Below are 27,723 nucleotides of genomic sequence, written 5' to 3' on the forward strand. Positions count from 1 at the left end.
TACATACAGTTGCTTTAACAAAGCTACACAATTGAAAGCCATCTTATAATGTAGTGAGATGTAGCAACAACATTTTTAATTACCTTTTTTTTTTTTTTAAGAAACTTTCACTTATTAAAACTGAGATTTGTCAGTTACATCCGAAGTGACTTGCAGTAATCTGTTTGCCAGCACTGGAGTCACACTGGAGAAACTTTTAAGTACTTCACCCAGGGGCATTAGAGTGCCGGTCAAACCTGCTCTCACTAAGCCATGGACAGACAGCATCACCCTTCAGGGAGTTGAGGCACCAAACTTTCAACCACTTCTTAAGAAGTAGTTCCCCCAAAATAACAACTCACAACTTACTCCCCCTCATGTAGTTTTCATTTTTAATTTTCATTTCTATACCACATCGTATGAAAGAAGAGGTTCAGTTTATTCTGATCAATCTTTTGTGTTCCACAGGAGACAGACATACTGGTTGAGGGTAAGTCAATTATGACAGTATTTTGATTTTGGGATAGACATAAATTCTCCACAGCAAAGTCTTCTCAGCACTACTCAGACATCTTAAAAGGTACTTCCTCCAAAAGACTTATCCAAGGAACGTTTGTCTGAAATCGCTTCAAGCTCCTTAAAATTCCATAAAAAAGTCAATTTGGTTTTGATAAGATGACTTTGCTGTGTACATCCAAGAAAACATCCAAGCGAGAAAACAGTGCCAGGCCCATGGAACAATACATACTTTCACACCATCCCTTTGAAATATGACTTCCTGAACACAGCATTCCAGAATCATATTGTCATTCATCTCTTCTGCAAACATCTAATTAAATCCAGCCTCAATAGTCAGAGATGGAATCTATGATTCTATGAAGTTTATCCAAAAGGAATAATCATGATAGCAAAGATGAATATGCAATATGGCGCTTTCCATGAACAAAGTATAGCGTGAAAAGCGTTAGAGGTATTATGTATTGCATATTAATATTTAATTCATAGCAGTAAAACAAAACTGTTGTTAAAGATCAAAAATGTAACCTGAGCATAACCCGATCATACATTTCAATATTTAATATTTAATATTATATATATTGTATTTGATTGCAAATTTAGGTTGTTTTCAGAGCTGCAGTCTCCTATAAATGGATAAATGTGACATTTTAAACAGCAGGGGTCAGCACTGTGTCCTAGTTTCTTTACCTAAATGAAAACAGCCCATAAAACAATGACAACAAGTAATGCTTGCTTAAAATGTAGCTACAGATTCTGGCATACACAAGATATTAACATTGTTATAAGCACAACAAGTCTTAAATTGATTTATTATATGTTTATTATTACTTGAGGCACTTTATTGAGTCTGGAAAGTATGCATTAACATAACACTAGAAACTGCAACAACACATTTCATTCTGTGGACCTGCTGCTGGAATGCTGCCTAAAACACTATTCTTATTTGAAATAGGACAAAGACACCATTTATCATACACTTTCAGATTTAAGTTGAGGAATAGAGGAGTTATGAAATGCAATGTTTACATTCAGTTTTCCTCCAGTGCTTTACATAGATTTATACACATTTAAAATGGTCAAAAAACACACATCAGCTTACAAAATATCCACACGTGTTTTGTTCCTTTGCTACAGGACAGCTATAATAATATGTTTTTTTACAATGTGAGTTTTCAGTATGGCATCACAGCAAGCCGATGGATAAATTGAGCACTGATGCTGTCTCTATTTTGTCTTAATCGTCTTAACTTCACTTCAAAAGACTAAAAACATGCAATTTGAGCTTCTTTGGATACAGACATTATACTCCATAATTACAACACAGCTCAGGGGAATGAAGAAAAGAATAGAATAGAGTGGAACGGCTGAAGTAGAGAGTGGCAGCGAGTGAAAGAGAGAGGGGGAAGGGCCACGCATGAATCTATAAGAGCCCAGGCATTGGCTTTATCCCTTGTGTGACACTCACAGTGAAACAAACCCAAACCTCACCCACTCTCACACACAGTCACACCACATACTACAGGACCGTTCGCTCAGGATGGCCACTCACAGAAAATGCCACAAAGCGTCAAATGTTGCTTTCTTAATCTGTCTTTTTGCTGCCTTGTTTCAAGGTGAGTACAATTTATTTCACTTTTGTTCTCCTGCAGATGTTTGGACCCAACTTTTCATCACTCAAGATGTTAATGGAGAAGCATGTTATAAATTAACATTTTGCTTTGAGAGGTCTTATCTACTCCTAACTTTTAGTAACTATTAAAAAGAAAAGTTTTAATGCAAACGTTTCAGCGCTTGTTATAATGCATGCACTTCTCCACTCCGCTCTGCTAGTTCGCTGTCTGCGAAGCTACCACACCCCTTTGCATCACAGCAATACGCTGTAAATAAAGTTGATGAGTTTCCTCTCAAGTTAATGGCTTGGGATCAATTGATTTGCTCTCTCCCACACAGTGTATCTGTGCATATATTATATCACCAGGTGGCCGCGTGTGCGTCTGTATGTGAATTAAAGAGTCCATCTGTTGTTATTCCATTAGGCATAAAGAGGATTTTGTTCATTTGGCGGACTATGAAGCATCCAGGTGTTTAGAAGACCCTGGGCGGCAAAAGTTGTGGACCGTATGATGTAATACATATTTCAAATTCAGTCAGAGACAGAAACAAACACTCATGTTTACATTAGAAGAGCTGCACAGGGAAAACCGCAAATAGAAGATATAGTGGTGCAGAATAATTTTCTAAATTTATATTTATTAATATTTTCCAGTAAAATATCTAAACTTATTCAAGAAGCAAAATTGCATAAATGTTTTTGTTTTTAAGTTAGACTTAAATTACATTTTTTTATTTGTTGTTTTTATTATTTTAAGCTTTATAAGGTTTAAAGCTTAAAACATGAAACGTAAGAGAGAGATATATAATTAAGATATTTTCTCTGAAACAATAACATAAAAATAAATCACATGTGTCTTATGTAGATTTGGATTTGGACTGTAGACTGTAGACAAAACAAGAAAAATGTCTATTAAGACAATGTTTGAGAAATAGATTCTGCCTAACATGGCTAAATTGCTAAATATGAGCCAATATCTGTTGAAAATGTAATAATAATAATAATAATAGTAATTAATTAATTTTCAAGAAAACAATGAATTTTAAGTAAAGAAAATAAGTAAAACTAATTCTATTAATTATTATAAGTCCATGCATAAAATGATATTTAGCCACATAAAAATACACTCAACCATGCATTAATATGAGGAAATGTCAATGTGTAATTTAAAATATATTGCTTCATCAATTAATGTGTCAAAATACTAAAGTAAAGTATGTTTATTTTTCAGTGCAGATTTGGGGCAATGCATGCATTTCCTTGCATACTCCCGACAGCCAAGAACAGCTTTCACTCTCATTGGCTTAGGTCCCATAACTCATTGTAGCTTAAAGGGGTACGAGCTCTGCTGATAATGATGCTTTGGCAGAGAATGAAGGGGTTGGGCTGCTCAAGGAGTGTCTGATTAGAAACATAAGAGTCTGCCTTTCCTCCATATGTTTGCTGCCCTCTCTATGGGTGGAGACAATGTGGGCCCCACACTCGAGGAAGAGAGGGGCTGAGGGGTCAGAGGTCGGGGGGCATGCTGTTACAGAGAGAGAAGGCGGTCCAAACTTACATTCCTCCTTCCCTTTAACTGGATTGTTTGAGTCTCAAATTCCAGCATCCCTAAGGGAACGCTCAGTGTAGCAGCAAACGACCATGCATCATTTAGTCGAGCACTGCTAAACTGAACAGAATGTTCTATACCATCATTGCTTTCTCAACCTCAGAGAGACAGAAAAAAATATGAAATGATGATCTAAAGTAAAAAAGTTTAACATTTTCTAACTTTAGGATATCATGACCTTGCAACAAACAAGACTTGTATTGCTTTTATTTTTTAATTAATTAATTTTTTCATACACTACTGGGGTCAATAAGATTTTCTTTTTCCTTTTTTCTTTTTTTTTTTTTTAATTCAGCAAGGACACATAAAATTAATAAAAAGATAAAGACAGTTGCAAAATATTTCTATTTCAAACAATAAATGCTGTTTTTTTTTTTTTTTTTTTATCCATAAATATCCATAATAATAGTGTTCTAAACACTGATAACACTAAGAATTAGAAATGTATCATGAGAATTAAATCAGCATATTAAAATGATTTCTGAAGGATCATGTGACGCTGAAGACAAGACTGAAGACACTGAAAATGCAGCTTTGCATCACAAAAACAAATTACATTTTAAAATATACTAAAATAGAAAATCAAATAAATACAGCCTTGGTAAACATAAGAGACTTCTTTCAAAAACAAGCTGAAAACCTAGCTAATGCTAAGGTGTTTTTGGTAGTTGCGAGGGCATATATGCACTTTCTAAGGTGTTCTCAATGGTTTCTAGGGCATTCTAAGTAGTTAGTGACTGCTAGGGTGTTCTGAATGGTTGCTAGGGTGTTCTCAATGGTTTCTAGGGCATTCTAAGTGGTTAGTGACTGCTGGGGTGTTCTGAATGGTTGCTAGGGTGTTCTCAATGGTTTCTAGGGCATTCTAAGTGGTTAGTGACTGCTAGGGTGTTCTGAATGGTTGCTAGGGTGTTCTCAATGGTTTCTAGGGCATTCTAAGTGGTTAGTGACTGCTAGGGTGTTCTGAATGGTTGCTATGGTCTTCTGGATGATTTTGAGTGATGAAGTCAAAAGATTCAATCCACAAGATTCTTTGACATTCTGGTTCACCTTCAAATGTAAGTCTATAGGATTTCTTTTTGCCTACCAGGAACTCACAAAAATTTTCTTTGCCTTTAATAGGCAAAAGTGACAGATGTACTTGTGACGGGGGTTGGAGGCATATGTTTGTGCATCTGCTGTAGTAAAGCTGATCTCTCATAGCAGCTGACGAACTGTCAGTGTTATCAAGTGTGAAGCAGGGCATGATGTAGCAAGTATGCTGTCGGCTCCGAGAGAAACTGCGACGTGGGACATTGCCAAGTAGCATGAGCAGCCTTGAGGATCACAGTACAGATGTAGAACAAATACATACCACTTTATTGACACCCACACCCCTTCTGTCCTTCTTTCCTCACATGATAGGTTCCCTTATCATTCCTTCTTGCCTACGGCTTAAAAGGAATCCATCCGATCCTGTTATTCAAGCATTCCTGGGGTTGGAATGTCGAAACATTCCATGACTGGAAATTCCCAGAGGCTTTGAAGGAAAGGCAGGGATAGTAAGAGAGTAAGAGATGTAACTTCCTGTTATGTGATGGGAAATATGGCGGGAATGGGGTGAAGATGAGTTGAGGAATAGGGGGGGTGGGGGCAGATATATATAACATCTGTGTGGAAGGGGGTTGTAGAAATGTTCCCTATGGTTGTAAGAAGCTCATTTGTAATGTTGGGGGTGGTGCTGGTGCAAGTGCCTGAGTGAACTGATCTACACGTGTTTTTTGTTTGTGTGGACAATTATTGAAGTCAACTTTTCACCTTCAAACAAACACGTTTGGTAAAAAGATGTGTCTCTGGCTGCTGAACACAGATGTGCATAATTAGGAACGATTATACAGAAAGAAAAAGAGAAATGCAATCAGTGTCACAAAATTTGACAATGAAATTTTTAATTAAAAACTTAGTAACGGTTTACTTAATTAAAAACTTAATAACGCCTTTATGTATAATGCATTATAAAAGTAGTTTCAAAGCATTAATTATGCCTTGCAACGCACCTGATAATGCATTGTACAATTTTAATGAATAACTGTAACCACAATTAATACATTATAACAATTCATTGTTACACTACGCATTTAAAATTTTGTTATAATTATTTACAACTACATATAGACATTATAATGCATTATACATAAAGTTTTTAAGTGAAGTGCTACCAAAACCTCTATTAATTTTAATTTTTTCTTTTAATTTTTTTTCTTTCTTTTTTAAGAATGTTGAGGTCCAAAAAAAACAGGAACCCATTGACTTACATTGAATGGACAAAATTTCTTCTTTGTGTTCCACAGAAAAAAAAGGTCATAAAGGTTAGGAATGACGTAATCGTGAGTAAAAGACAGAATTTTCATTTTTTTTGGGTGGACTATCCCTTTAATTTGGCTAAAGGTTTTCTTTAATTGTCCCATTCTTGACTCTATTTTAGCCAGATATTCATTGTCTGTGACCCTGATGCTAACACTTCTCTGCCACTCACTATGATGTGTTTTGAGTTGTACCACCATAACAAAACTGGGGGGGAATGGCTCATTCTTGTTCTCATGTGAACACAAAATCTTTTTTCAAATCACAACTGGGTCACTAATATCCCTTCTGGCAAACTGGAGTCATGCTTTCATATGATTCTTTGAGTAATGGGCTCTATTGTGCCTTCCCTCAGTATACAGGCCACTGTTATTCAGAGCTATTGATATGATTTAATTTATTCTGTCAGCTACTGAACTACTGTATGTAGTGCCTTCAGAGCAAAGTCTTTAATGCTTTCAAATAGTTTGTACATGTTTCAGTTCAGTATAGTTTGTTGGTAAAACTACCAATGCTCAGAAGTTGCTGTTTTACTGTTCTATTAATGTATGCATTATATATAAAATAAAAAATATAATTTTCTATTGCTGTAATAGGCTATAATATTATCTATTTTTATATCATATCTACACAAAATGTCTAATACCTGTCTAATATACAGAAAATTCCAGTTAAGCAATCGCTTTCGTTATACAATGGAAAAACATACATACACACACACAAAAAACACAGTCTCTAAGCTATCATTCAACAAGAAATTCACTGAACAATCAATACCAGATACAAGTCATAGTAGTGTTGAAAACAACAAGCGACAATAAAGTCAAAGTGTACTGTATATTAAGTTGCTGTCACCTCCAGATACTGTATGCTTTCTATAGCACAGGACAACAGCTGTGATGGGCAAGTGCGTTATAAACTGCAGTGAAATTCATTGTTAGCACGCCATCTCAATTTTATCCTCCACACTCTTCTTTTGTACTTCAATGGTCAAAGAACCCTCTTCTTATCAAGAAAACAAAATATAAGATATTTTTGTCTGTATGCTATATGGTACTTGGGTATATGGAGATAATTAAGTTATTGATGTTACATTCTAAGATTTTAGATCAGAATTTTGGCTTCTGGGCACTTTAAAGCACCAGTACTTGGATGGTTTTGAAAGAAACTAGATAATGTTCTTGTGTGATACACATTTTTCTGTTTTTTGCACTGTTCAGAAGAGGTCGCTGATATACATATTTTTTTCTGAATAAAAACAGGTTGTGCTTTATCAGAACAGCTGAAAGATAAACTTCATTAAAACCCATCTGCGCTCAAAAAAATGATTTTAGTTGTTTGCTCAGTTTACTTAAATAAAATAAGCTAAAACAACACAAATCTTTAGTTTTTTACTCAGTAGTCATTTGCACTCAATTTTATTACGTTAAATGAAACTACATTTGTAAGATGTTAAGTTAACTTAAACCATTTGTGTTGGGCCTACATGAATCATTTACGTTGCATTGACTGAAACTGGGCAGTGGATTTCTAGTTCCCAGCATGCTTTGCATGGGGATAGATCAGGAGAATAAATGTTGAAATTAAGTGCACGCCCCAAACAACTTAAAAGAGAAGCATTGTCCAACAAAAGAGGACAACATGATTTTACTCCACAACACATTTAAATAAATAGTCAGATCGCGAACAGATTCAATCACCCACCCAATTTTGTTCATAAATGACAGGATTCATATGTCTATTAAAGCCTTAAATCACAATGAAACGTTCAAATCTGCGCTCGCGCTGCCGCTGATCCAGAGAGAGCAGTTTACTTATATGAAACATCTTTACAAAGTCTTTTGTATAGTTATTTCTGTGTTACAAACATTCAAATAATCACAGAAGTACTGGAATAAAAGTTTATAGTTTGGATATAAACACTGCTGTCTAGCGATCAAAATAGAATAAATCACCTTTTTGAAAGTGACGATGCTTGAAATAAAGATTGCATCAATTACAACGTAACGCCAGCAGCTGGAGACAAGTGACTTAAACTGAGATTCCTTCAAAAAACATTGATTCATTCAGGAATGAAACAAGTGAAGTCTTTGTGAGCAAGTCATGAAGTTATGAGTTCTGAATCATTTAACTTTTTTTATCAATTCGTTGAATATTGTATTCTATAAATAGACAGCAGCGATTTTTGTCTAGAAACTCTAGTAAATTACATGTTATTTTGTTTAGTTGTCTGTTTTTTTTTCAGAATCATGGTGGGAGATAGTGATATCTATTTTAAAAAATAAAATATTGATACAATATAGTTAATATAAATATGAAAAATAATACTTCTTTCTAAAGTACTTTGTGAACTATGTTTGTTCAAGAATGTTTTTAGTTTTAGCATTTTGAGTTTGTTCAATAGGCTACTAAATACAGTATCTCACATTTGTGGCCAGCGGTTTAGACATTAATGGCTGTGTGTTGAGTTATTTTGAGGGGACAGTAAATTTACACTGTTATACAAGCTGTACACTCACTACTTTACATTGTAGCAAAGTGTCATTTCTTCAGTGTTGTCACATGAAAAGATAAATATTTACAAAAATGTGAGGCATGTACTCACTTCTGTGAGACACTGTATATATTTTCATGCTCAGTCTTATTTGAAATAGGACAAGGACAAGCAAGACTTAAATAAGTAATAAACTGTTTTTCTTAATCAGTAAATATTGTCTTAAAGTCTGATGATGCAAATTGTAATTTGTGGCCCTTCGCATCGTCTGCAGTTTAAACGCAGCCCGCTTGGCCTCTGAACTTGAGTACCTCTGGTCTATATGGTCCGCAATTCTACCCTTCATAATCAAAAGATCATGGAACATTTACATGCATGTATCACAGCTACTGAGAACCTAAGCACAAGCTCCACTCTTCACCACAATGGTAACGAAAAAAAAAAGTTATATTGTATAAACTCTTTTAAATGTTCAAAATAACTAAACATAAAAAACTTAAACTCTAACAGGCCTTTCCATTTTCATAAAAATGCAGAAAACTCATGCAACTCTGCATGAAGGCAACAGCAGTGGTTGGATCAACAAGATTATGTTCAGGGAACATTCACAGAATATGTCAAATGAAATTGGTGTAGTCTCATTCAATTAGCATGAATTTTACTCATTAGTACAATTCATTTAATTTAAGTTCAAATAAATCAGTTCAAATGCGTGGAAAAAGGTGTTATAATTGTATTAAGTTAGACCAACAAGCTATTTTTTTGAGTGTGTCTGTCAGTTTACAGGAAGGATGGAAGGAGGTGACGCGGAGTGAATGATTCCAGCCAAGGGTCAGTTTAGGGTCATCTCTTTGTTATCTTTGCACTGAAATATAAATATATAATACCTAATAAAATGTTTTAGTTCAGCATGCTGTCCACTATGCAATGCAAATGAATGCAATGAAAAAAAAGCATAGGCATAGTTACATCTGTGTTGGTTAAAATGTTTGCCTCTAAATTAAATCAAACCATCCAAACATACACCTCTGAAATACCAGACACACAGAAACACACACGCCTGATACCACACACACTGGTCTCCGTTTAACCAATTAATAGGAAGGGAAATAAACAAAGCCGTATCAGGCTGGTAGGAGCCCAGGGGGAGCGAGTGAATGAGTGAATACCGCTGAGGTGAGGTCATGCTAGGAACGAGGGGCTCAGAGAAGCAGGAGGGTGGATTCTGGAGTAGAGGAGGAGGAGAAAACAAGATTTGAATGTGCCCATCTGGTGACTTCAGCTAATGGTGATGGAAACAAAACCCTTGGCATGAATTAATCTGTAACGTCAGAAACCAAAAGGAACAATTTACTACTCAGTAAATGTTGCTCTTTCATAGCTCAGGAGTCTTAAACACAGAAATAATTGAAACAATTGCTGGCATGCAGCTAGAATATAGAGTAGCTATACAATAGAGTTATAAAAACTATAATTTTCATATTGAAAGGTTATACTGAAAACTCATGACAAACCTGACCACAGTTTGAGATGATATTAATATCTCTTCTGAAGGTCTAGAGACTCATGTATGGGTTCTTTCTGTCAAGACGGTAAAAGTCCCCATTTGCTCTTCATTTAGTTTCATTGCTGGCAAGGAGACATAACTGAGATATTAAAGAGATATTAAATCACATTTGTGCTTTTTTCTTTTAGAAACATGCAAAAAGCAAATAAAGGGATTCACATGGATTCTAAAGATAGTGAAAACAATATTTATAAGGATAATATCTACAGCAAAACCTAGCTAGTTAATTTGAATGTCAGTAGACAAGAGAAATATTATACATTTCTTTACTGTAGCTAGCGATGCTAATAAAAAATATTCTGCAAGTGACAGAGTTTTGATGACAAACAATTTACTGTTTTAGTACCTATAAATTCCCAGGTTTAAATATTTTCACTAAATCAGGCAGTTACACATGCACTGGAAAGTGTATTACACAGAAGTGGAATGAAGGCTATTATTCTTGGGAAGCTTCATAATCCTGCTTATAAATCTAATTTACAAAACACTTAGGGATGATTTCACTAAACAGTTCCGCCTCCACAAAACTAAAACTCAAACCCGCTTTAAAAGATGGGGAATTGCATTGTGCAAATTGCATTCAGAGCAAATTTTTGGCAGAGTTTGCACCATTACCGATTTGGTCTCAACTCTTTTGGTCAAAACAAAGAAGTGCATGCAAATAAACCCAATTCATGATTAGTGAATTTCCCTGTGAAACTTTAGCATGGAATATATGCTTTATCCTGACTTATAAATATAATAATACAAGAGAGAAATGCTACCATGTCATATTATGTCATTACTTCTCATGGCTATTTAATTTACAGGCAAAATAAAAATGCCAAAATTTGGTGTGTGACCATTCAAAAGATCAATTAGAATTAATTAGACTGTGGTGAACCTGAGAATAGTTTGCTAAATGCTCAAGATGCGCAAATAATGCTAAATAATCATTTCATTACAATGGATGGAACGGATGTCTTAGAGCGCACTAAATCATTCTGACACTGATCTGACTCAGTACTGTCTCGCTTTAGGTTTCATGTGTATCATGCTGAGCACTGACACATGACTGAAGACAAAAAAGATCTCTCCTTTAAAACAGAATCACTCCTTTATTCAAAACATCTCTAGCAGAAAATCACATAAATCACATTTTTCAGCACATAATCATGTGCAAATGAGAAATGGCTCCAGAAAGCCAAAAGAGTCTTTTATTTCCTCTTTCCATCTCCCTGCCTCCTTTTCTTTGACTATTCTTTTTTCTTTTTTAACCTCTGACTGACTCTCTCTGAGAGGGGAGTGTGTTGAGGCAGGGACGGGGTCAGAGGTCAGGACCTCTTGTAGCAGGGAGGAGGAGTGAGGTTATGGTTTTATTAGCTCAGTCTGGGCTGATGTATCCATGCTCAATTAGTCTATTAATTACACACAGCACATTTAACTCATTGATTCGAACCAGTGCAGCCCTTGGCAGAGCTGTTCAGAAATTAGGTCAGTGTTCATTCCTCTGGCTCTGAAAAACTTTATGCAATTTAATTGACTTGAACCAGAGTTAAGCACGCTAAGCAAATGCTAAACATACCTCTGCTAACTTTTGCTTCTCAATTCAATTAGTTTGGATGTGGCCAATTGAACACAGTCAGTTAGGATGTCATTCAGCTCTCTAGTCAAACCAGATCCAGCTTCATCAACTACAGCACCAGCAACATTTTAAAGGAAGCATAAGAGATAGGACAGAATAAGAAAATTGTTTGCCAGCCAGATTCAAACTTGCATCGCCCACATAAGCTCTATGGCTCAATGTGTTGGCTCTAACACAAGTTTTTAACTCATACACTACAGTGCTTGTGGATGATGAAGACAGAAAGCAGCTCAATTAAATAGAGGGGAAAAAAGAGAAAATTTTAACTGAAATGCTAAGTGGATTTGAGTCTATGGAACACTGCCAATGCAACAATATCGTGACAAACAACACAACACAATATTGATGATTTACAGCTCAGTTAAGGCTTATTAATTCTAATAATTTTATCTAACTAGAAACATTTCCGAATAAAATACGTGACTAGTGCCTAACCATGGGTTAAGTAAGATTTTTTAATGGTTTTGAAAGAAGTCTCTTATGCACACCAAGGATGCATTTATTTAATCAATATCACCATAAGAACAGTGATATTGTGATTTATCACTACAAATCAGCATCAATACTCTTACACTCAATACTCAGACATCAGTGTCACATGATCCTTTAGAAATCATTCTAATATGCTAATTTGCTGCTCAAGAAATATTTTATATTATTTTCAATGTTGAAAACAGGTATGCTGCAATAATTTATTTTCAGGATTTTTTTTAAGAATAGAAAGTTCAAAAGAACAGCATTTATTTGAAAAAGACTTTTTCGTAATTTAATGCATCCTTGCAGAAAAGACCTATTCTTTTTTTGTTCAGATCCCTCCTTCAGTGCACGCCTATTGTGTCTTTTGCTCATTTTATCATCTGCCAAACAAAGACTGAATGTTTGAGAAAGATTCTAATTAGAGTATCACAACTTAATATCATGACACTTTGAATGAGCCGCCCTGACAACATTTACCTTCAATTTCAGCTGTGATTTGTGATGATATGCCTGAAGATTTGGACAGAATCATCCGTGGGGACGGTGATCCACTTCCAACAGTAAAGGTGCACAGCAAAGGTAAAAAAATAAATAAATAAAAATAAATAATCCTTGTTAAACTCAGTAAAGAAATAAATGAAACATTAATACATTAATGAATTAATAAAGGTGCTATTTGGTCATAATACCTTCTCTACTTTCTCTGTAATTAAAAACATGAATCACTTTGAATTCCTTTTCCTTTGTTTTCCCTTGAGTTTTGAGCTGATTAACTTACACAACATCAGCCAGCAAAAAAGCAAGAAAACTATCTAGGTATTTATGACCAAAACAGGTGATGTTGTTTTAAATGACATTACAATTCAAGTTTGGTTTGGATTAGATGTGATATGATTAATCCATTTGTACAAAATTTGTGATCTATAGTATAATGAACCGACCGGTATAATATATGATTTTCCTGAAGTCTAAAAAGTAGAATTTACCTCACTAAACTATGACCATGTTCTACACATTCAAAATTAAACTGTATGAGAAAAACAACTCTTTATGACAATGACCACAACACTTGGACAAGTAATTACAAGTATATTTCTCTCACAGAAGATCCTCAGATCCAGATTTTAATTTTCCCCACCATGTCACCTGATTCAGAGACCTCAGAGACGCCACAAACTGAGACCACTGAGCCAACTCAACCTGACAAACAGACCCCAGATCAGACCAACCCAAACCCACCTGAAAAAAACAGTGTCACTTCTAAGGTGGGGACACTCCGTATTGTACATCAGAAAACATCATCAAAGAATTCATTATTTGTCAAGCTCCATCCATTATGTGTATGGTTGAGAAGACTTCTAGTCTTATATTTGTGTTTATTTTGCAGGGCAATGTGGTCTGTGTGGATGAAATACCGGTGCGATACAAATATGATGTGCTGCTGAAACTAAAGGCCTCCTCTACATGTGTAAGTTCTGGTCTGGATTTATCCTGTGATAACTGGGCAGAATCTGGGAAAATAATATTATATAATAGCAGCAGTGCTGATTCTAGATCCATACTGGCTAGTTTAAAAGGGCTGAAATTAGGAATAGAGTTGGAAAACTCACCTAAGCTTTAGTTAAATGATAGAGACCAAAACAGACCAGCAGTACTCAAACTGATTCTAAAAAAAAAAAAATCATCCAAGTAACAAGGTTGCGAGTAGCCTACATCTGCACCCACATTGTCAAGGTAAGAACACATGATTATTAAAAATAAAAATAAATTTTTTAAGTAAAATATATTTTAGATTTGTATTATTATTTTAAATTTCCAATGCTCAGAGCCTAATTTGATAACCTATATTATATTATTGTAGATTACTATTGTGAATCATATTTCACCCTAAAATAAAAAGAAAACATAAATGGCATTTTTCTTAAATAAATATAGGCAATTTTTATTACCATAACATTTTTGCATTGTATTATTATTTTCATGACAGTTAAGCACTTTCCCCAAATTCTCATTACCATAAAGCCATAAAATATATTCAATTGTACAATAGTATATAATTACAAAAATGTCAAAAAAATAAATAAATTTAAAAAGTAAATTGTAAAGCACTTAGACATAATGGCATCATTTGTTGCATTCATGTACTGTATACTGTTTTAAACAAAAGCAAGCATTGCATTAATGTAAAAATAAATAAATAAAAATATTGCCTTTGAGAACAGTGGAAATTAATATATATATATATATATATATATATATATATATATGTGCCCTCCTCTAATATTGGCACCCTTGATAAATATGAGCAAAGGCGGCTGTGAAAATAAATCTGCATTGTTTATCCTTTTGATATTTCACTCAAAACATTCACAAAATTCTAACCTATCATTGAAGTAAAACAAACTGAAAGTGGGGCGAAAATCTCGTAAAATAAATGTTTTTCTCCAATGAATGTTGGCCACAATTACTGGCACCCCCAGAAATTCTTATGAGTAAAATATCTCTGAAGTATATTCCCATTCATATTTACATTTTTTAGCACACCAGGGTGACTAGGATCATGAAATTGTCCAGCCATGACTTCCTGTTCCACAGGATTATAAATATGAGGAACACAAAGGCCACATTCTCTTAATCATCCATCACAAGGAGTAAAACCTATAAGAATATATAGTTCGGATGTACAGAACAAGATGGTTAAGCATCACAAAATAGAAAGTGGCTGTAAGAAAAGAGTTAAAGCATTGCCATCAGGGTAATAATTAAGCAGGTTTTTTTGGCAGCAAACCCACCAGATGAGTTTAGTACAAACAGGGATAAAAAAAAAAAAAATGTACCCCATGTCCACAGATAAATATACTGCTGGATCTTTAATGTTGTGGGCCTGTTTTTCTGCCGGAGGTCCTGGACATCTTGTTTAGATATGGCATCATGGATTCTATCATATACCAACAGATAAAAAATCAAAACCTGACTGCCTCTGTTAGAAATCTTATAATGGGCCAAGTTTGGATCTTCCACCTGGACAACAATCCAAAACAAACATCAAAATAAACACAAAAATGGGTCACTGAGCACAAAATGAATCTTTTACCATGGCTGTCCTTGTCCTCTGACCTGAACCCTACAGAAAATGAGTGAGGTGAACTGAAGAGAAGTACTAACATGGAGCTGTGAATCTGAAGGACCTGGAGAAAATGGTCTCTGATCTCTTATCAGGTGTTCTCCAAACTCTTCAGGCATTATAAGAGAAAACTCAGAGCTGTTACCCTGGGAAAAGGACGTTGCAATAATTGGGAGCCAATAATTGTGGCCAACATGAACTAGAGAAAGCATTTATTTCACAATGAGATGTTCCCCCCACTTTCAATTGTTTTACTTCAATGATAGGTTGGAATTTTGTGAATTTTTTTGAATGAAAGATAAAAAGGTTAAGCATTGCAGATTTATTTACCAAGGGTGCCAACACTAGTGGAGGGCACTGTATGTATGTGTATATATATATATATATATATACAGTGGATATACTGTATATCTGGAGTGTAATGTGACCTGCACATGTTTTCATGAGAATCACCAATTAGCAATCACTCAGACATACCTACACACCTTTAAATATCAGAAAACCCACACTAAAGTGTGATCAGCATAATCTACAATAAAAACTGAGCCTTTAGTCACAGACAAAACAATAGAGAGACTGCTAAGTGTGTCTTCCTTTTGCCAACTAAGTCTTTTTATAAGTCATCCTATAGAGACCCTAAAATGTGTGTTATGCTGTGCTAAGGTCCCACTGGGTGGACACGTCATAGAGAGCTTGTGGCCTGCACATCAATGGCATTCCATTACACACTATGGGCGGCTGCAGTTCAGCATTCACGCCAGGAACTCTGCCAAGATACACAGTCAGGCCTCTAGGTTTAGTTTCAGAGCCAGTAAAGAGTCTCAACAGAATAAAGTATCAACTACGAGTAGTAAAACAGGAAAAAATTAAAATAAAAAACATCATGAATGACTTGTGTATATGTGACTAAAGCAAGACTTCATGACATTTGATGATTTCAGCTAAAATTCAAGAAGAATTTGACACTTGTTTTAACAAAAAAGAAAACCAATTGTTTAGCAAGTGAAGGCAAATGATTTAAGTTCAACTCCATCTGTCTTATTTATATATTACAGCATATATTTATATTTACTTTTTGAAAGTTTGCTCAGTTTATTAGCAACATAATTATTGATTTTAGTATTTAGATATTATTCATAAGGATTATGATCAAAATGGCATATTTTTAACGGGAATTCTTCTATTCGCCAATGTTCCCTTGGAGAACTGTGACTGAGTGGAAAGGGAGGCTGTTGCTAAGAGAGAAAACCTGAACATACAGGCATCATATTACTCACATTCCAGGAAAAAAAATTAAATATGAGAGAGAGAGAGAGAGAGAGAGAAAGAAAGGGGAGAAAAAGAGAGTAAGGCTTAATGCATCACTCTGCTTTCGTTTCGTCATGTTTACATGTTAAATAACCACACCCTCACACATAAATACATATATATGCATTTAAAAGTGTTCTACGCTTATTCAAAAACTCTTTCATCCAATAGGAAGAGACTAAAGTCAGGATACAGAGTGTTCTAGAACATCTCTGCGGTGAAGACTGCAAACTTGAAATCTATCAGATAGACAACACGGATGAGATCATTATTTATGGAGACAGCATTGAGGGTTTGTATTGTCTTCTTTTTGTTATTTATTTGCTTGTTTTATATTTGGTGAATATTACAAAATGTACAGCAAAAACACTGTTATCAATGGCATGAAATCACCAAATATAGATTAAAATATCAGTTAATTAAAATTCATGTGTGTGAATTTGACTTGAAATAGGCCCACCCCACAAAAAGGATATTTTATTAAATATGATCAAATATATAAATCTAATATTATATATATGAAATACAATATAGATGACATTTCAAACAACCTGCATCTATCCATCTTATAAAGCATCAAACTTAAATTCTCTAAATAAGGCAACATTCAACATTTATCTTATTAGTCTAGTTAAAAATTACCATTGAATTTCTTTTCATTTCAATTCATTTTTACATATTCAAACTATAAAACTTCTACTTATTGCCTACATCTCACTTAAAATTCATGAATTGAATTGGAATTTTAAAAAAATTCTCTACAGACTAAATTTATTGCCAAAAAATACAAATATAAATCGATATGTGATTATATTGTGGGTGTATGTTAAATATTCCAGTGCTGTGAACAATCAGAATAAAATCGGTCTTTTTGTGTGTGTGTGTGTGTGTGTGTGTGTGTGTGTGTGTGTGTGTGTGTGTGTGTGTGTGTGTGTGTGTGTTTATTTATATTTTGTTTCATGAAGCTGATCCTGAGGGAATGGCTGGGAAGTTCAACAACGACAACATCACCGATAAGGTCAGCAATGCTTAAAACTTTCATGTAATCAAGTAAGCAGAGTGAAAAAGAGGGAAAAAACAAATACAAAAGGAAGAGGAAGCCTGTACATCTGCTATCAGGATTTTGCATAGCAGTGGTTTAACAAAGCGTTACTCCCAGATTCCAGTCCATATGAATAATACACACCCTATTAGGCCTCTGAAACAGAAACACTGCATATTTTACCATGTGGTTTAGTTTAGGGTTACGTTAGGGTGAGGTAAGACTGTAACTCATCATAAGGGTAAACAGCTGTGCTGACACACTATATGACACTTCACACAAACCTGATTCCACTTAATTCACACAATATTGTAACACAAAGCTATAAAAAGCAAAACACAACTACTTCCAGGTCAAAAAAGCTTACGTGTTTTGGAACTGGTCTGTGTCTAGGTGGAAGTAGAGGAAGCGGTGTCCCGAATGGGCCAGCGCTCTAAAATTGTCCTGATCTCTCTTCTGATAACGGGTTTGCTTCTTGCTGCTTTGCTAATTGCTGGATACCTTCTAAAGATTAATCGAGGGCAATCAAAAGGACTTCGACTGGTGAGTGTGACCGTCTAATCATTGCACATTCCAAATGAATCAATAGTATTTGGGCCGAGGTAGGATCAATGCTCAGCATATCTATCCAATGTCTCATCTCAATCAAGGCTGAGGACTCCTTTCAAGTGGATCAAGAGAACCAAGGCAACACACTGCTGTCTGTGGCTCCTCTGCCTCAACAGGAGCCTCTGGACAAGCCTATCATCAATGGAGAGTCTCCAGAATCACCCCCGACCAATGGACACTCCACCACCCAGACACAAGTGGCCGATACTCCGATGTAAGCGACTCGGAGACAACATCAATCTATTGACCAACGTGAAGAGTGAACAAACATCATGAGTTAGCATTCACAACAGCATTAGGTGTGAGAAACACAGTGATGAAAGTACAAGCAACTCATGTGAAAAGACTTATTGCTGGGCAGCCTTTTGTGTAAACACAAGAGATAAATGAACCAAATCTGTTCCAGTTGAGCCTGAAATGTTAGCTGATGAATAACAATTCAGAAACCACATCAATTATATACAAACATTTACACTTTCAAATATGTTTGAACTCCACCAGTGCAAAAATTCTCTTGAGATCTTCCATGCTTAAGGAATTTGTAAGCTGCATATAATGAATAGGATTTGTATTATACGTTTAGATGAGCCAAAATCTTAAGTATGTACAGTATTCATACTGGAAAAGCATTCTCAAGTCTACAACTGCTGCTCTGCATAGTATTGGTTACTAGCATGTTCGTTAACATTAATGCGTTAGGTATTACAAAATAACAACGAACAATATTTTTACAGCATTCGTTAATCAATGATGATGCCAATTTCTATACATAATACATTTTAACATATCAAGTTGTATAAATGAACATTAATTATGAATGAACATTAACTGATTATTAAATGCTATGAAATTGTTCATGTCGATGTTGTTCATGAAATCGAATTCATTAATGTTAACGAACTGAAACTCATTATAAAGCCTTATCCTTATTTTTCATTTTCAGGTACATCAGAATTGTTACTATTGTCTGCATTTAACAGTTCTTAAAATTAGGATTCTTATCAGATAGAATGGGGTTATCAAATCTGGCCTTTCACTGACATAAATGTAGTCTCCTTTTCAATTGCCTATGTTAGTATTTTGCATTTGCCACTCTTGATTTGATTCATTTCGGTAATATTCAGGATGCTTTCGCATTTGGCAGATGCTTTTATCGAAGCAACTCTTGCATTTAAAATACATTTAATCAGTATGCGTGATCCTGGAAACTGAACTCAGGACCTTGGCATTTCTAACATTATTCTCTACAAGCTGAGCTGAAAAATGTGTAAAATGGTATCTCATAACACAAGTACTGCTAAAAATCTTGGGTGTCAGACATGACTCACTCTCACAAAACTTAATGGTAAAGACAAAATAGCCCCTACAACAACAACAACAAAACATTACCTTTACTGTTTGTGTAATTGCATATATTTTTATACAAAGTATATTTTGTTTTATACTTTTTTGGTTTGGTGTGTAATCTAGTCATTCAGTTACTCAGTTGGGAGGGGTGGGGGTGGAGATGAAGAAAAACATGAAGATGTAGGATTGTTGTTTAGCATGTGGAAGTGAATGTGTATGATGAGTGAGTTCTTATATTGTTTTGTTTGTCATATCATTTCATTTATTGTGAAGAAGCCAAATTTCTGAACCGCTAGAGAACAAAACACAATTTTCATATTTTTTGAACACAATATCAATAATTTAGAGTGATTAGCATAGTATGTTTTTTACTGTAATTGTCTTGACATTCTGAGAAATCTTGAAAAATGTAATAAACTTTTGTTTGCGTCACATTTTACTATATTTAAATGAATTCCACCGAAATCTCAGGATTTATTGCAAAAATCAGCATGCAAAAGTCCACACATTCCATCTGGGCCAGATAAAACACAGAAAATGCATGAATATACAATATCTTGCTGATTTTCAAGCTCATTAAAAATATGACCACTGAGAAGAATCGACATTGTAACTTGCCACCTAAAAGCAAAATCACTTCATTTCAACAAAAAAGTAGCTAATCATTTAGGATTCATAAATAACGTAAATCTTTGGCTTTAAATAGTAAATCTACTGAGGCTACTACAAAGAAAACACTATAGTAAGGCAGTAGTAATACCCCCTGGGCCACATCAAGCTTGCTACGTGCGTGAGATTTCAGTGGATTCACATGGTCGTGGGATCAAGTGAAGTGTGTTAAACCCTCTGTGGAGCCCCACAGTTGAACATTTTGTACTATGGTATTGTATATCTTATATATAGACAGGGGTGGAGAAGTTGAGTCTCCAACCACCAGATGAATTCAACAACTGCAAGAAAAAAAGACCAGCACTGCCATGGCAAAATGAAGGCGGGGCTGATGTTTCCCTCCAACTATGAACCAGCCAATCACTGTCGAGAAGGGGGAATACAGAAATCATTAACATTCAGAATCATTTAACCCAATGAAAACCAGACAAATTAACAGGAGCTAGAAAAAAAATAGCAATCATATTAAAGTGAAACTTAAGAATAAAATATAAACTACATGTGGAGGATTTTACTGTTATTCTAAAATGTGTAAATGAGTTAATGAAATACATTTTAAAAAAAATACTGTGTAGATACATTAAGTCCTTTTATTTATAGACCATTTACAGTCGCCAACAAATAGTCTAAATACCATGGAGCTAAATAAAGACGTTCAGTCAGACCCAGCTGCAAGCTTCAGATGTTCAGTGGAAGAGTTTGGATAGCACAGGCACGCTCCGTGACACCAGATCTACATCACACTCTTCTGCAATAACAAGTAAAGGGCTTGATGAATTAACATAATAATCAGAGACAACTAAAGGCTGATATACATTTTTAATAAACTTTAAATACTGCAGTGCCACATTAATCTGTACAATCAATACAGCAACGTTGCCTGAGGTTTAGGTTGTGTGCCACCTGAAAAAGGTTTAACAACTTGTATAGAGTAATATTTAATTAACAAGACCAACTATCTCTGTTCTACAGAAGATTGAATCAACCTCCCTAACCAGGCATAAGGATACACTGATTCATTTCACACGCACACACAGATAAACCCATCAGCTGTATAATCCCCATGAGAATGAACATGACGGGTGGTTTTACTCAGACACATGCCCTCCCCTGTTGCTCAGTTTTATGACCAACACATGTACACTTCATGCTCTATTTCCAGACACTTCCCTCCACTGCTTTCTCACATATGTGCACTACTGTATACTGTAAATCACTATGCCTCTGTCTCCGCTGAGGTCTATAGTACAACAATTGATCAGTTGTTGATTATATGTCTCTGTTGAGGTATTGCTTTTGGAATAAAATGATCATGTTCCTAATTTTCAAAATGTGGACTTATTCACAAATACTCTACTTTGTAAGTGCTAACAACTTCAGCAATGGATTTAGTGGAGAGTATTTTGGGTAAACAGTGCCCTCTAGTGTATCTAAAGAGCTCTTGCATGGGAAAAATGTTACTGGACAATAACAATCCGGGAGAGCTGAGAATTCATCATGGAATCCTGCCTTAAAACAATAACAAAAGATTGAGGTAAAACAATAAACTCCTTCCTTATTGTTACAAATAAGTTATCGAGATGACACTGTCTCAGATTGTGCTTTGTAAAGTTTTGTCTCTATCAAGAAAACGATGTTGAATGTGATTTCATTTGTACAACAACAAAAATTATTTGGGGGGAACAAAAGTGATTTTTTTTTTTTTTTCCTATGTTGTCTAAAGTTCTAATGCCAAAAGTATAATAAAAATATTTATGAATTTTAAACTAAATTGATAGGCATAATGAACACATTCATGAAATTACCTAACTGAAGACCGTTCCTGACTTATTGGCTAATCAACATATTTTATGATATATTGACAACATGGTACATGCATAATACTGAGCTAACATTTACCAACAGTGAGTCGTCCAGAACTTCATACGTGGATGATTTTTATCGTTTAAGACTAGACCCACAATGTTCTGGAATGTTCTAGAGTATTACAGACTGTTCCAGGAATTTCCAGAACGTTCTAGAAAAATTCAAAGCAATATTATTATTCAATAATAATCACTGTCAACATCTTACAAACTTTAACAACAAGAAATTGCTAAAATAATTTGTCATATATATATATATATATATATATATATATGCTTTTATTTCGTAATATGTTTGCAACATGGGAGATTGTAACACGTGGGCTTCTCTTAATAAATTTAAAGATATCGTTCTCAATATATTTGTATTAACCGCACAGTTACTCGGCAACTATAAATGTTTTTTATACTAAAGCATAGAGGACATATTTGTGTGTTGTGAAAGAAAAATGTTACAATAGCTAATTTTCCTAAGAGTAAGATCGACTAAACGAGCTAAACGGTGTTTTCACGACGGCTACGGCATGATATAACAGATCGTTTCCCGTAAACTTAGGTTCCGGTTTTTTGTTCCCTCTTATAAGACGCTGCGACACTAGTATCCAGCGATGCGCATTAAATGGTTGCCTGTACCATGTGACCTCATTCAATGTTTGTAAACACGCGTCAAGCACATGTGATCCAGAAGTGTTTAGGAACGTGTAAAGCGCAGTGGCCAATCAGTCGCCGGGGGAGTGTCTGGGGGGCGGGGCCTGAGTATTTCGCCCTGGAAAAATCGATAGGGATCTTGTAATGATGCGAGGAGACTACGTCTCAAGAATGGAAAGTGAGGAGTTCGGTCGGATTGAAACAAGTGAAGAGTGCAGGTATCCGTGGCATGTAGATTATTTAGGAAAAGATTCCATTGTAAGGCAATCGTTTGAATGTATCCACGTAAGTAGAAGAATTTCTTATCATAAGAGGTATAAGTAATTTATTTGTTTGTAAGACTGGGAATCATATAAGAATCCTTTTAAATGCCTTAATATTTTTAGTCATTCATAATTTATAAATACTATCTGACAAATAATATTGACGAATTGATGTCATCACTTGAAATCTGAGATTGAAGTGTACTAATAATTATTCCAACAGGCTTTCGTTCAAATATATTACTGCGTCATAGCTATTGCGACAATAATATGAAGTTTCGTTTGGGAATTTCGCCTGCGTAAGAGTTTTCGTAAAGCGCTCCTTTTTTATATTAACTCGTCGCGGCTGAACATGACATAATCATAAGTGAGTCTTCAACTGTCTCATAACTGCAAGCGTCGCGTTCAAGACAACGGCTAGAAAAGGATGCTGCGCGAGCGAGAGATGCGTTGCGTACGTCACTGGCTGTAATTGAAGTGCGCACTTCTTGTCGCTTCAGACCATCGCTGAAGCAAACCTCTCTAAAAGAGAAACCGTAAAGGGCTATTGTCAAGGAATAATAGTGAATTACATTATTAAGCTTAACATACCTTTGGTTACCTGTTTAACACCAAAACTTTTGTTGTCATAGATCATCTTGTTCATCGCAAAAAAAAAAAAAAAAGTGCGTAAGGCGTCAAATCGTAACACTATGTGTCTTATTCAGCGTGTTTAACAATAAACTTGTAGTAGTTATTTGCTAGTGCGCACTTGACCAAACGAGGTAAACAAATCATTAGCGCAATGCTCAATTTTCCCTTCAGGTGGCGCAACCAGGACACATTATATGCTTCTTGTATGTAGCCTGAAGTGAACAATACGGTAGACTTGTCATTGTTATAATTTTATAAAAATGTATATTTGTGAATTAAAAAACTAAAACAACGACAGCATTAGACACTCTTTTAATTAAAAAAAAAAAAAAAAAGCTATAATAGTGAATTTGTAAACAATATTTATATATTGTACCTTATTTTTTTTAGTTGTATATTTGTATTTTTAAAACCCCCTGTGGCATTATGCTCTATTTGTTTTAATCATTACAGTTATCATGTGTATTAGTTTTACATTGTGCCTTGTATTCATATGTTGTTGTTGTTGTTTTTTTGTTGTTGTTGTTTTTTATGAGGATAATGTGTGTTCCATGTGAGATACAGTATGTAAGTGTAAAGTAGGTTTTCTGTCTATTATATGTCAAATATGAAATTTCAATGTCCAGGACCCGCACAGACAATAAAGTATTAGTAATTATTCACTTATCACTTGTTGTTAGGCTATATATAAGATGTTATATTTAGTATCCTGGCCTGACTCTTGTCCAAGAAAAATGAATTTCGTAATCTTTCTAGACCCAACAGTAAAGATAAACATCCTTTATAAACATACTATATGAACCTAAGCCAACAAGTCCCTGAAGACATCTTCTCAGCAGCCCACCAAATATTTGGAATGAACTGCATGTTGAATGCGAGTTCAAATAATATGCTTTTTGCTAGAAACAAATACTATGCTGCATGCCTTAACTGTTTGCAATCTGCTGACTGTATATTAACTGCAATATTTTCTCTTTTCCACCCCGTTTAAATGGCAGGTTCGGAGCCTCAATAAAGATCCCTTTCCCTTTAAGAGCTGGATCAGCATTACACAAGCTGTCAGGTGCGCAGAGGCAGCAAACCAAGAATAAACTGATGTACTAGAGTGAAAAAAGAAACTTGTAAACAAATGCTCTCCCTCCCTCTTGGTCACTCCCTATACTTTTCTTTTGTACTCATTCTATTGACTCAGGTCTACAGTAGTTTAAACATAATACCTCTGCTCTCGGGTATACGCAGTAGTGGCAAGGAAACAAGTTTTAACATAGTCTCACAGAAATAAATCCTATTAAAAGAAAGTATGGATCAGAACAAACTATCTTGACAGAATGAGGTTCATGTGTACTGTATAGCGTCTTTAATATTTGTATAATATTTGTATCTCCTCCTATGCTGCTCCTGGAAGCTGAATTCAGATGGTGCCATAGAGTACTTTTATGGCATCTAGCACCATTTGAAATCAGTGTTCTTGGGTCGGTCTTGACATCACATGGGAGACCTAAATGGTGTTGACTACTGCAATGTTTGTGATCAATGTCTGATTTGTGGAAGTTTCATGAATTAAATAAAACTAATTTATTCTTATGCTACACGTTTCTTTTTTCCCCCAATCCAATACAATTAGCAGGCAACATAATAGTCTTAATATGGCCTCTGGCTCTGTTGGAACCTTTTCACGGTATGTTAATCCTTCTGAACTTCAGCAGTGTTACAGAAATGTGGACTTTATCATTTTTAAAATACTACAAGATATAGGCTAAACTATTTGTAAAAAATATCACTGATATGTGATTTGTAATCATAATCTAGCATATCAGACATTTCTGAAGCGGCTCTGCTAATCTAAACCTATGAGTTTGAGTAGGGAACTACCTGTTTGAAAATGGAAAAGTAGGCTATAGTGATGGAAAGTTCGAATCATTTCAGAAAATCGGTTCTTTCGAACATTTTATTTCAAAAGAACCGGTTCAGTGATTCTTGATTGAGTTGCTGACTCGTGAACCGTCTGGACCATAGACATCATATTATGATATGATATTATCTCTATATGATATCTATGGTCTGGACCGATTCAGTCGGATGCGTGAATAAATAACTCATACAGGTTTATGAACCCAGTTCAAAGATTCATCGAAAAGATCCGACTCTAAAGAACGACTCGCTCACGAACGCCTGTTTGGAAACAGTGTTGCCAACTTAGCAATTTTGTTGCTAAATTTAGCAACTTTTCAGACTACCCTAGCAACTTTTTCTTCCAAAAGCACCTAGCAACAAATTTAGCAATTTTTAAAATTTATTTGGCAACTTTTAGCAACTTTTGATAAGTGACTCAGACAATAAAAAGACACACATTTTCCATCCAAATTACACAAAAAGAAAACCAAAGATGCCTAGCAGTACACACATCACGTGAATTGAATTAGCTGCTATTTGCATTTCTTCAATATAATAATAATAACAACTGAATAATTGAATAATTGTTCATTTATAATAGGCTACACTTTGTTATAGCTTATACTTGCGATTGTTGATCAGTTAGTATGCTGTAAGAAAAATGGAATATAGGCTACTAGTAAATTTCCATTGTAACCCTGTAACCCGAAAACACAATGCGTAATTTAAAATGCAGGTAAAAAACCAATACGTAAAATTCTTTCATATTAACATTAAGATTGTGCCCTATTTTTACAGCCTTTTCTTGGAGTGTAGCACACTAACTACTAATACACTGCTTAAAGCATAATTGTTGCGAATGTGTTATATTACTAGTTTACTAGCTATTAAAAAAAAAAAAAAAACTTAAATTGTAATCATTCAAAAATGTATGTGTTCAATAATTCAATGTTTTTTAAAATACAGTTATTTATATTTTAATACTATATTATGCATATTATTTTACAAACAAATCTAAATTAACATATATAAAATATATATTTTTGCTGAGATTTGATGTTGTGACACAATTTTGCGGCGTGTTACGCAATGACGTCATTGCGCAATGACATCACAACGTCATTTAGCAACTTCTAGCAACAAATTGACCTTCCTTTAGCGACTTTCTCTGAAAATTAGTTGGCAACACTGTTTGGAAACAGTTTTATTTATTTCGTTTGATGTCAGGATACGTTTATAGCACCTGTGACTAGTTTTACATTTATTACCTGATACATCCAGATTGTTCACCCTGGACCTCCACTGCAGCACCAGCCATACCATCTAAAATTTGGCAAATGTTGCACATTCATTTTAAGAATGTAGCCTACATCTTCGTTTAATATAAAACCAAAGGTCAACACTTAAGTCCAAATGTCAACCAAATAAATACGTGTTTGCTTCCACCACGGCACACGTGTGTATTCTAAATGACACCACTACAGTGTGCCAAATGGGCCATATATCGATTAATTTCCACAGGGAAAGCGGACATTCAACTATAGGCCTGTAAAAATCTGCTCGAGCGAGTTTGATGAAGCAACAGCCGCTTGGCGCTACTCTCTCACCATTTCAGTTCTTCACCGCTAGATGGCACTGTGTGACCTCAAAACCTGCTTTACACAGACAGACGGTTCCAAAAACAGACATGCATGAATATGATGCTCCTCAAATAGGCGACTCCAGGCGAGCACCAGAGCTAATCTTAGACCTCGAGACGAGCTCATACGCATTTATAACTTTGAACTTGGGATCACTTTCCCAGCATCTGTAACTGATCTCACTTACTGATTGCATTTAATGGTCTAATGGCTGTATTAAAACAGGATGTATTCTAATGTATTCATGACACAGCTGATTGACCAACACTGAATGATCCCAGAGATGCAGCTTTGAGAACCCTTGCTTAGCATATTCTGCTTTAAGCTGCTGTTAACAGGTCAGCATCAACAAAGATTCCAATTCCTCTTTACACAGATGGTTTTTTTATACGTGTCATATTAAAATATAATGTCTGAAAAGTCCCAATTTTTGGTTGTCCACATGAGGGATATTGTTGTTG

At 35.0% G+C, this 27,723-nt stretch overlaps 1 protein-coding gene and 1 long non-coding RNA gene across 4 annotated transcripts; one reads left to right on the top strand and one right to left on the bottom strand.

Moving 5' to 3' along the window:
• The first annotated feature begins 1,969 nt into the window (after positions 1–1,969).
• si:ch211-286o17.1 (uncharacterized) lies at positions 1,970–20,083 on the top strand. Of its 3 annotated transcripts, none has more exons than XM_058780294.1 (8): positions 1,970–2,111; positions 12,711–12,800; positions 13,326–13,486; positions 13,609–13,689; positions 16,825–16,945; positions 17,619–17,671; positions 18,089–18,238; positions 18,346–20,083. In XM_058780294.1, the coding sequence occupies exons 1-8, from the start codon at positions 2,036–2,038 to the stop codon at positions 18,520–18,522; spliced, it is 909 nt and encodes a 302-aa protein (XP_058636277.1). In that variant the 5' UTR covers positions 1,970–2,035; the 3' UTR covers positions 18,523–20,083. The 3 variants fall into 3 exon arrangements, with proteins under 3 accessions (XP_058636277.1, XP_058636278.1, XP_058636279.1); XM_058780295.1 differs by having other exon boundaries at positions 13,377–13,486; XM_058780296.1 differs by lacking the exon at positions 1,970–2,111 and adding an exon at positions 12,980–13,037 and having other exon boundaries at positions 12,743–12,800.
• Positions 20,084–20,213: 130 nt separating this feature from the next.
• LOC131543079 (uncharacterized) lies at positions 20,214–26,433 on the bottom strand. Its single transcript, XR_009271846.1, has 3 exons — positions 22,220–26,433; positions 20,955–21,068; positions 20,214–20,683 (listed from the first exon to the last, which is right to left on the bottom strand). It is a non-coding gene; the product is annotated as an uncharacterized LOC131543079 (long non-coding RNA).
• Positions 26,434–27,723: the final 1,290 nt, after the last annotated feature.

The sequence above is a fragment of the Onychostoma macrolepis genome, chromosome 06, assembly GCF_012432095.1.
Source record: "Onychostoma macrolepis isolate SWU-2019 chromosome 06, ASM1243209v1, whole genome shotgun sequence".
Classification (NCBI taxonomy): domain Eukaryota; kingdom Metazoa; phylum Chordata; class Actinopteri; order Cypriniformes; family Cyprinidae; genus Onychostoma; species Onychostoma macrolepis.

Coding starts and splice junctions, on each gene's coding strand:
- si:ch211-286o17.1 (XM_058780294.1), top strand. CDS start 2,036: ATGGCCACTCACAGAAAATGCCACAAAGCGTCAAATGTTGCTTTCTTA. Junction 12,801..13,325: donor AGTAAAGGTGCACAGCAAAG/GTAAAAAAATAA, acceptor TTTCTCTCACAG/AAGATCCTCAGATCCAGATT. Junction 17,672..18,088: donor ACGACAACATCACCGATAAG/GTCAGCAATGCT, acceptor GTCTGTGTCTAG/GTGGAAGTAGAGGAAGCGGT.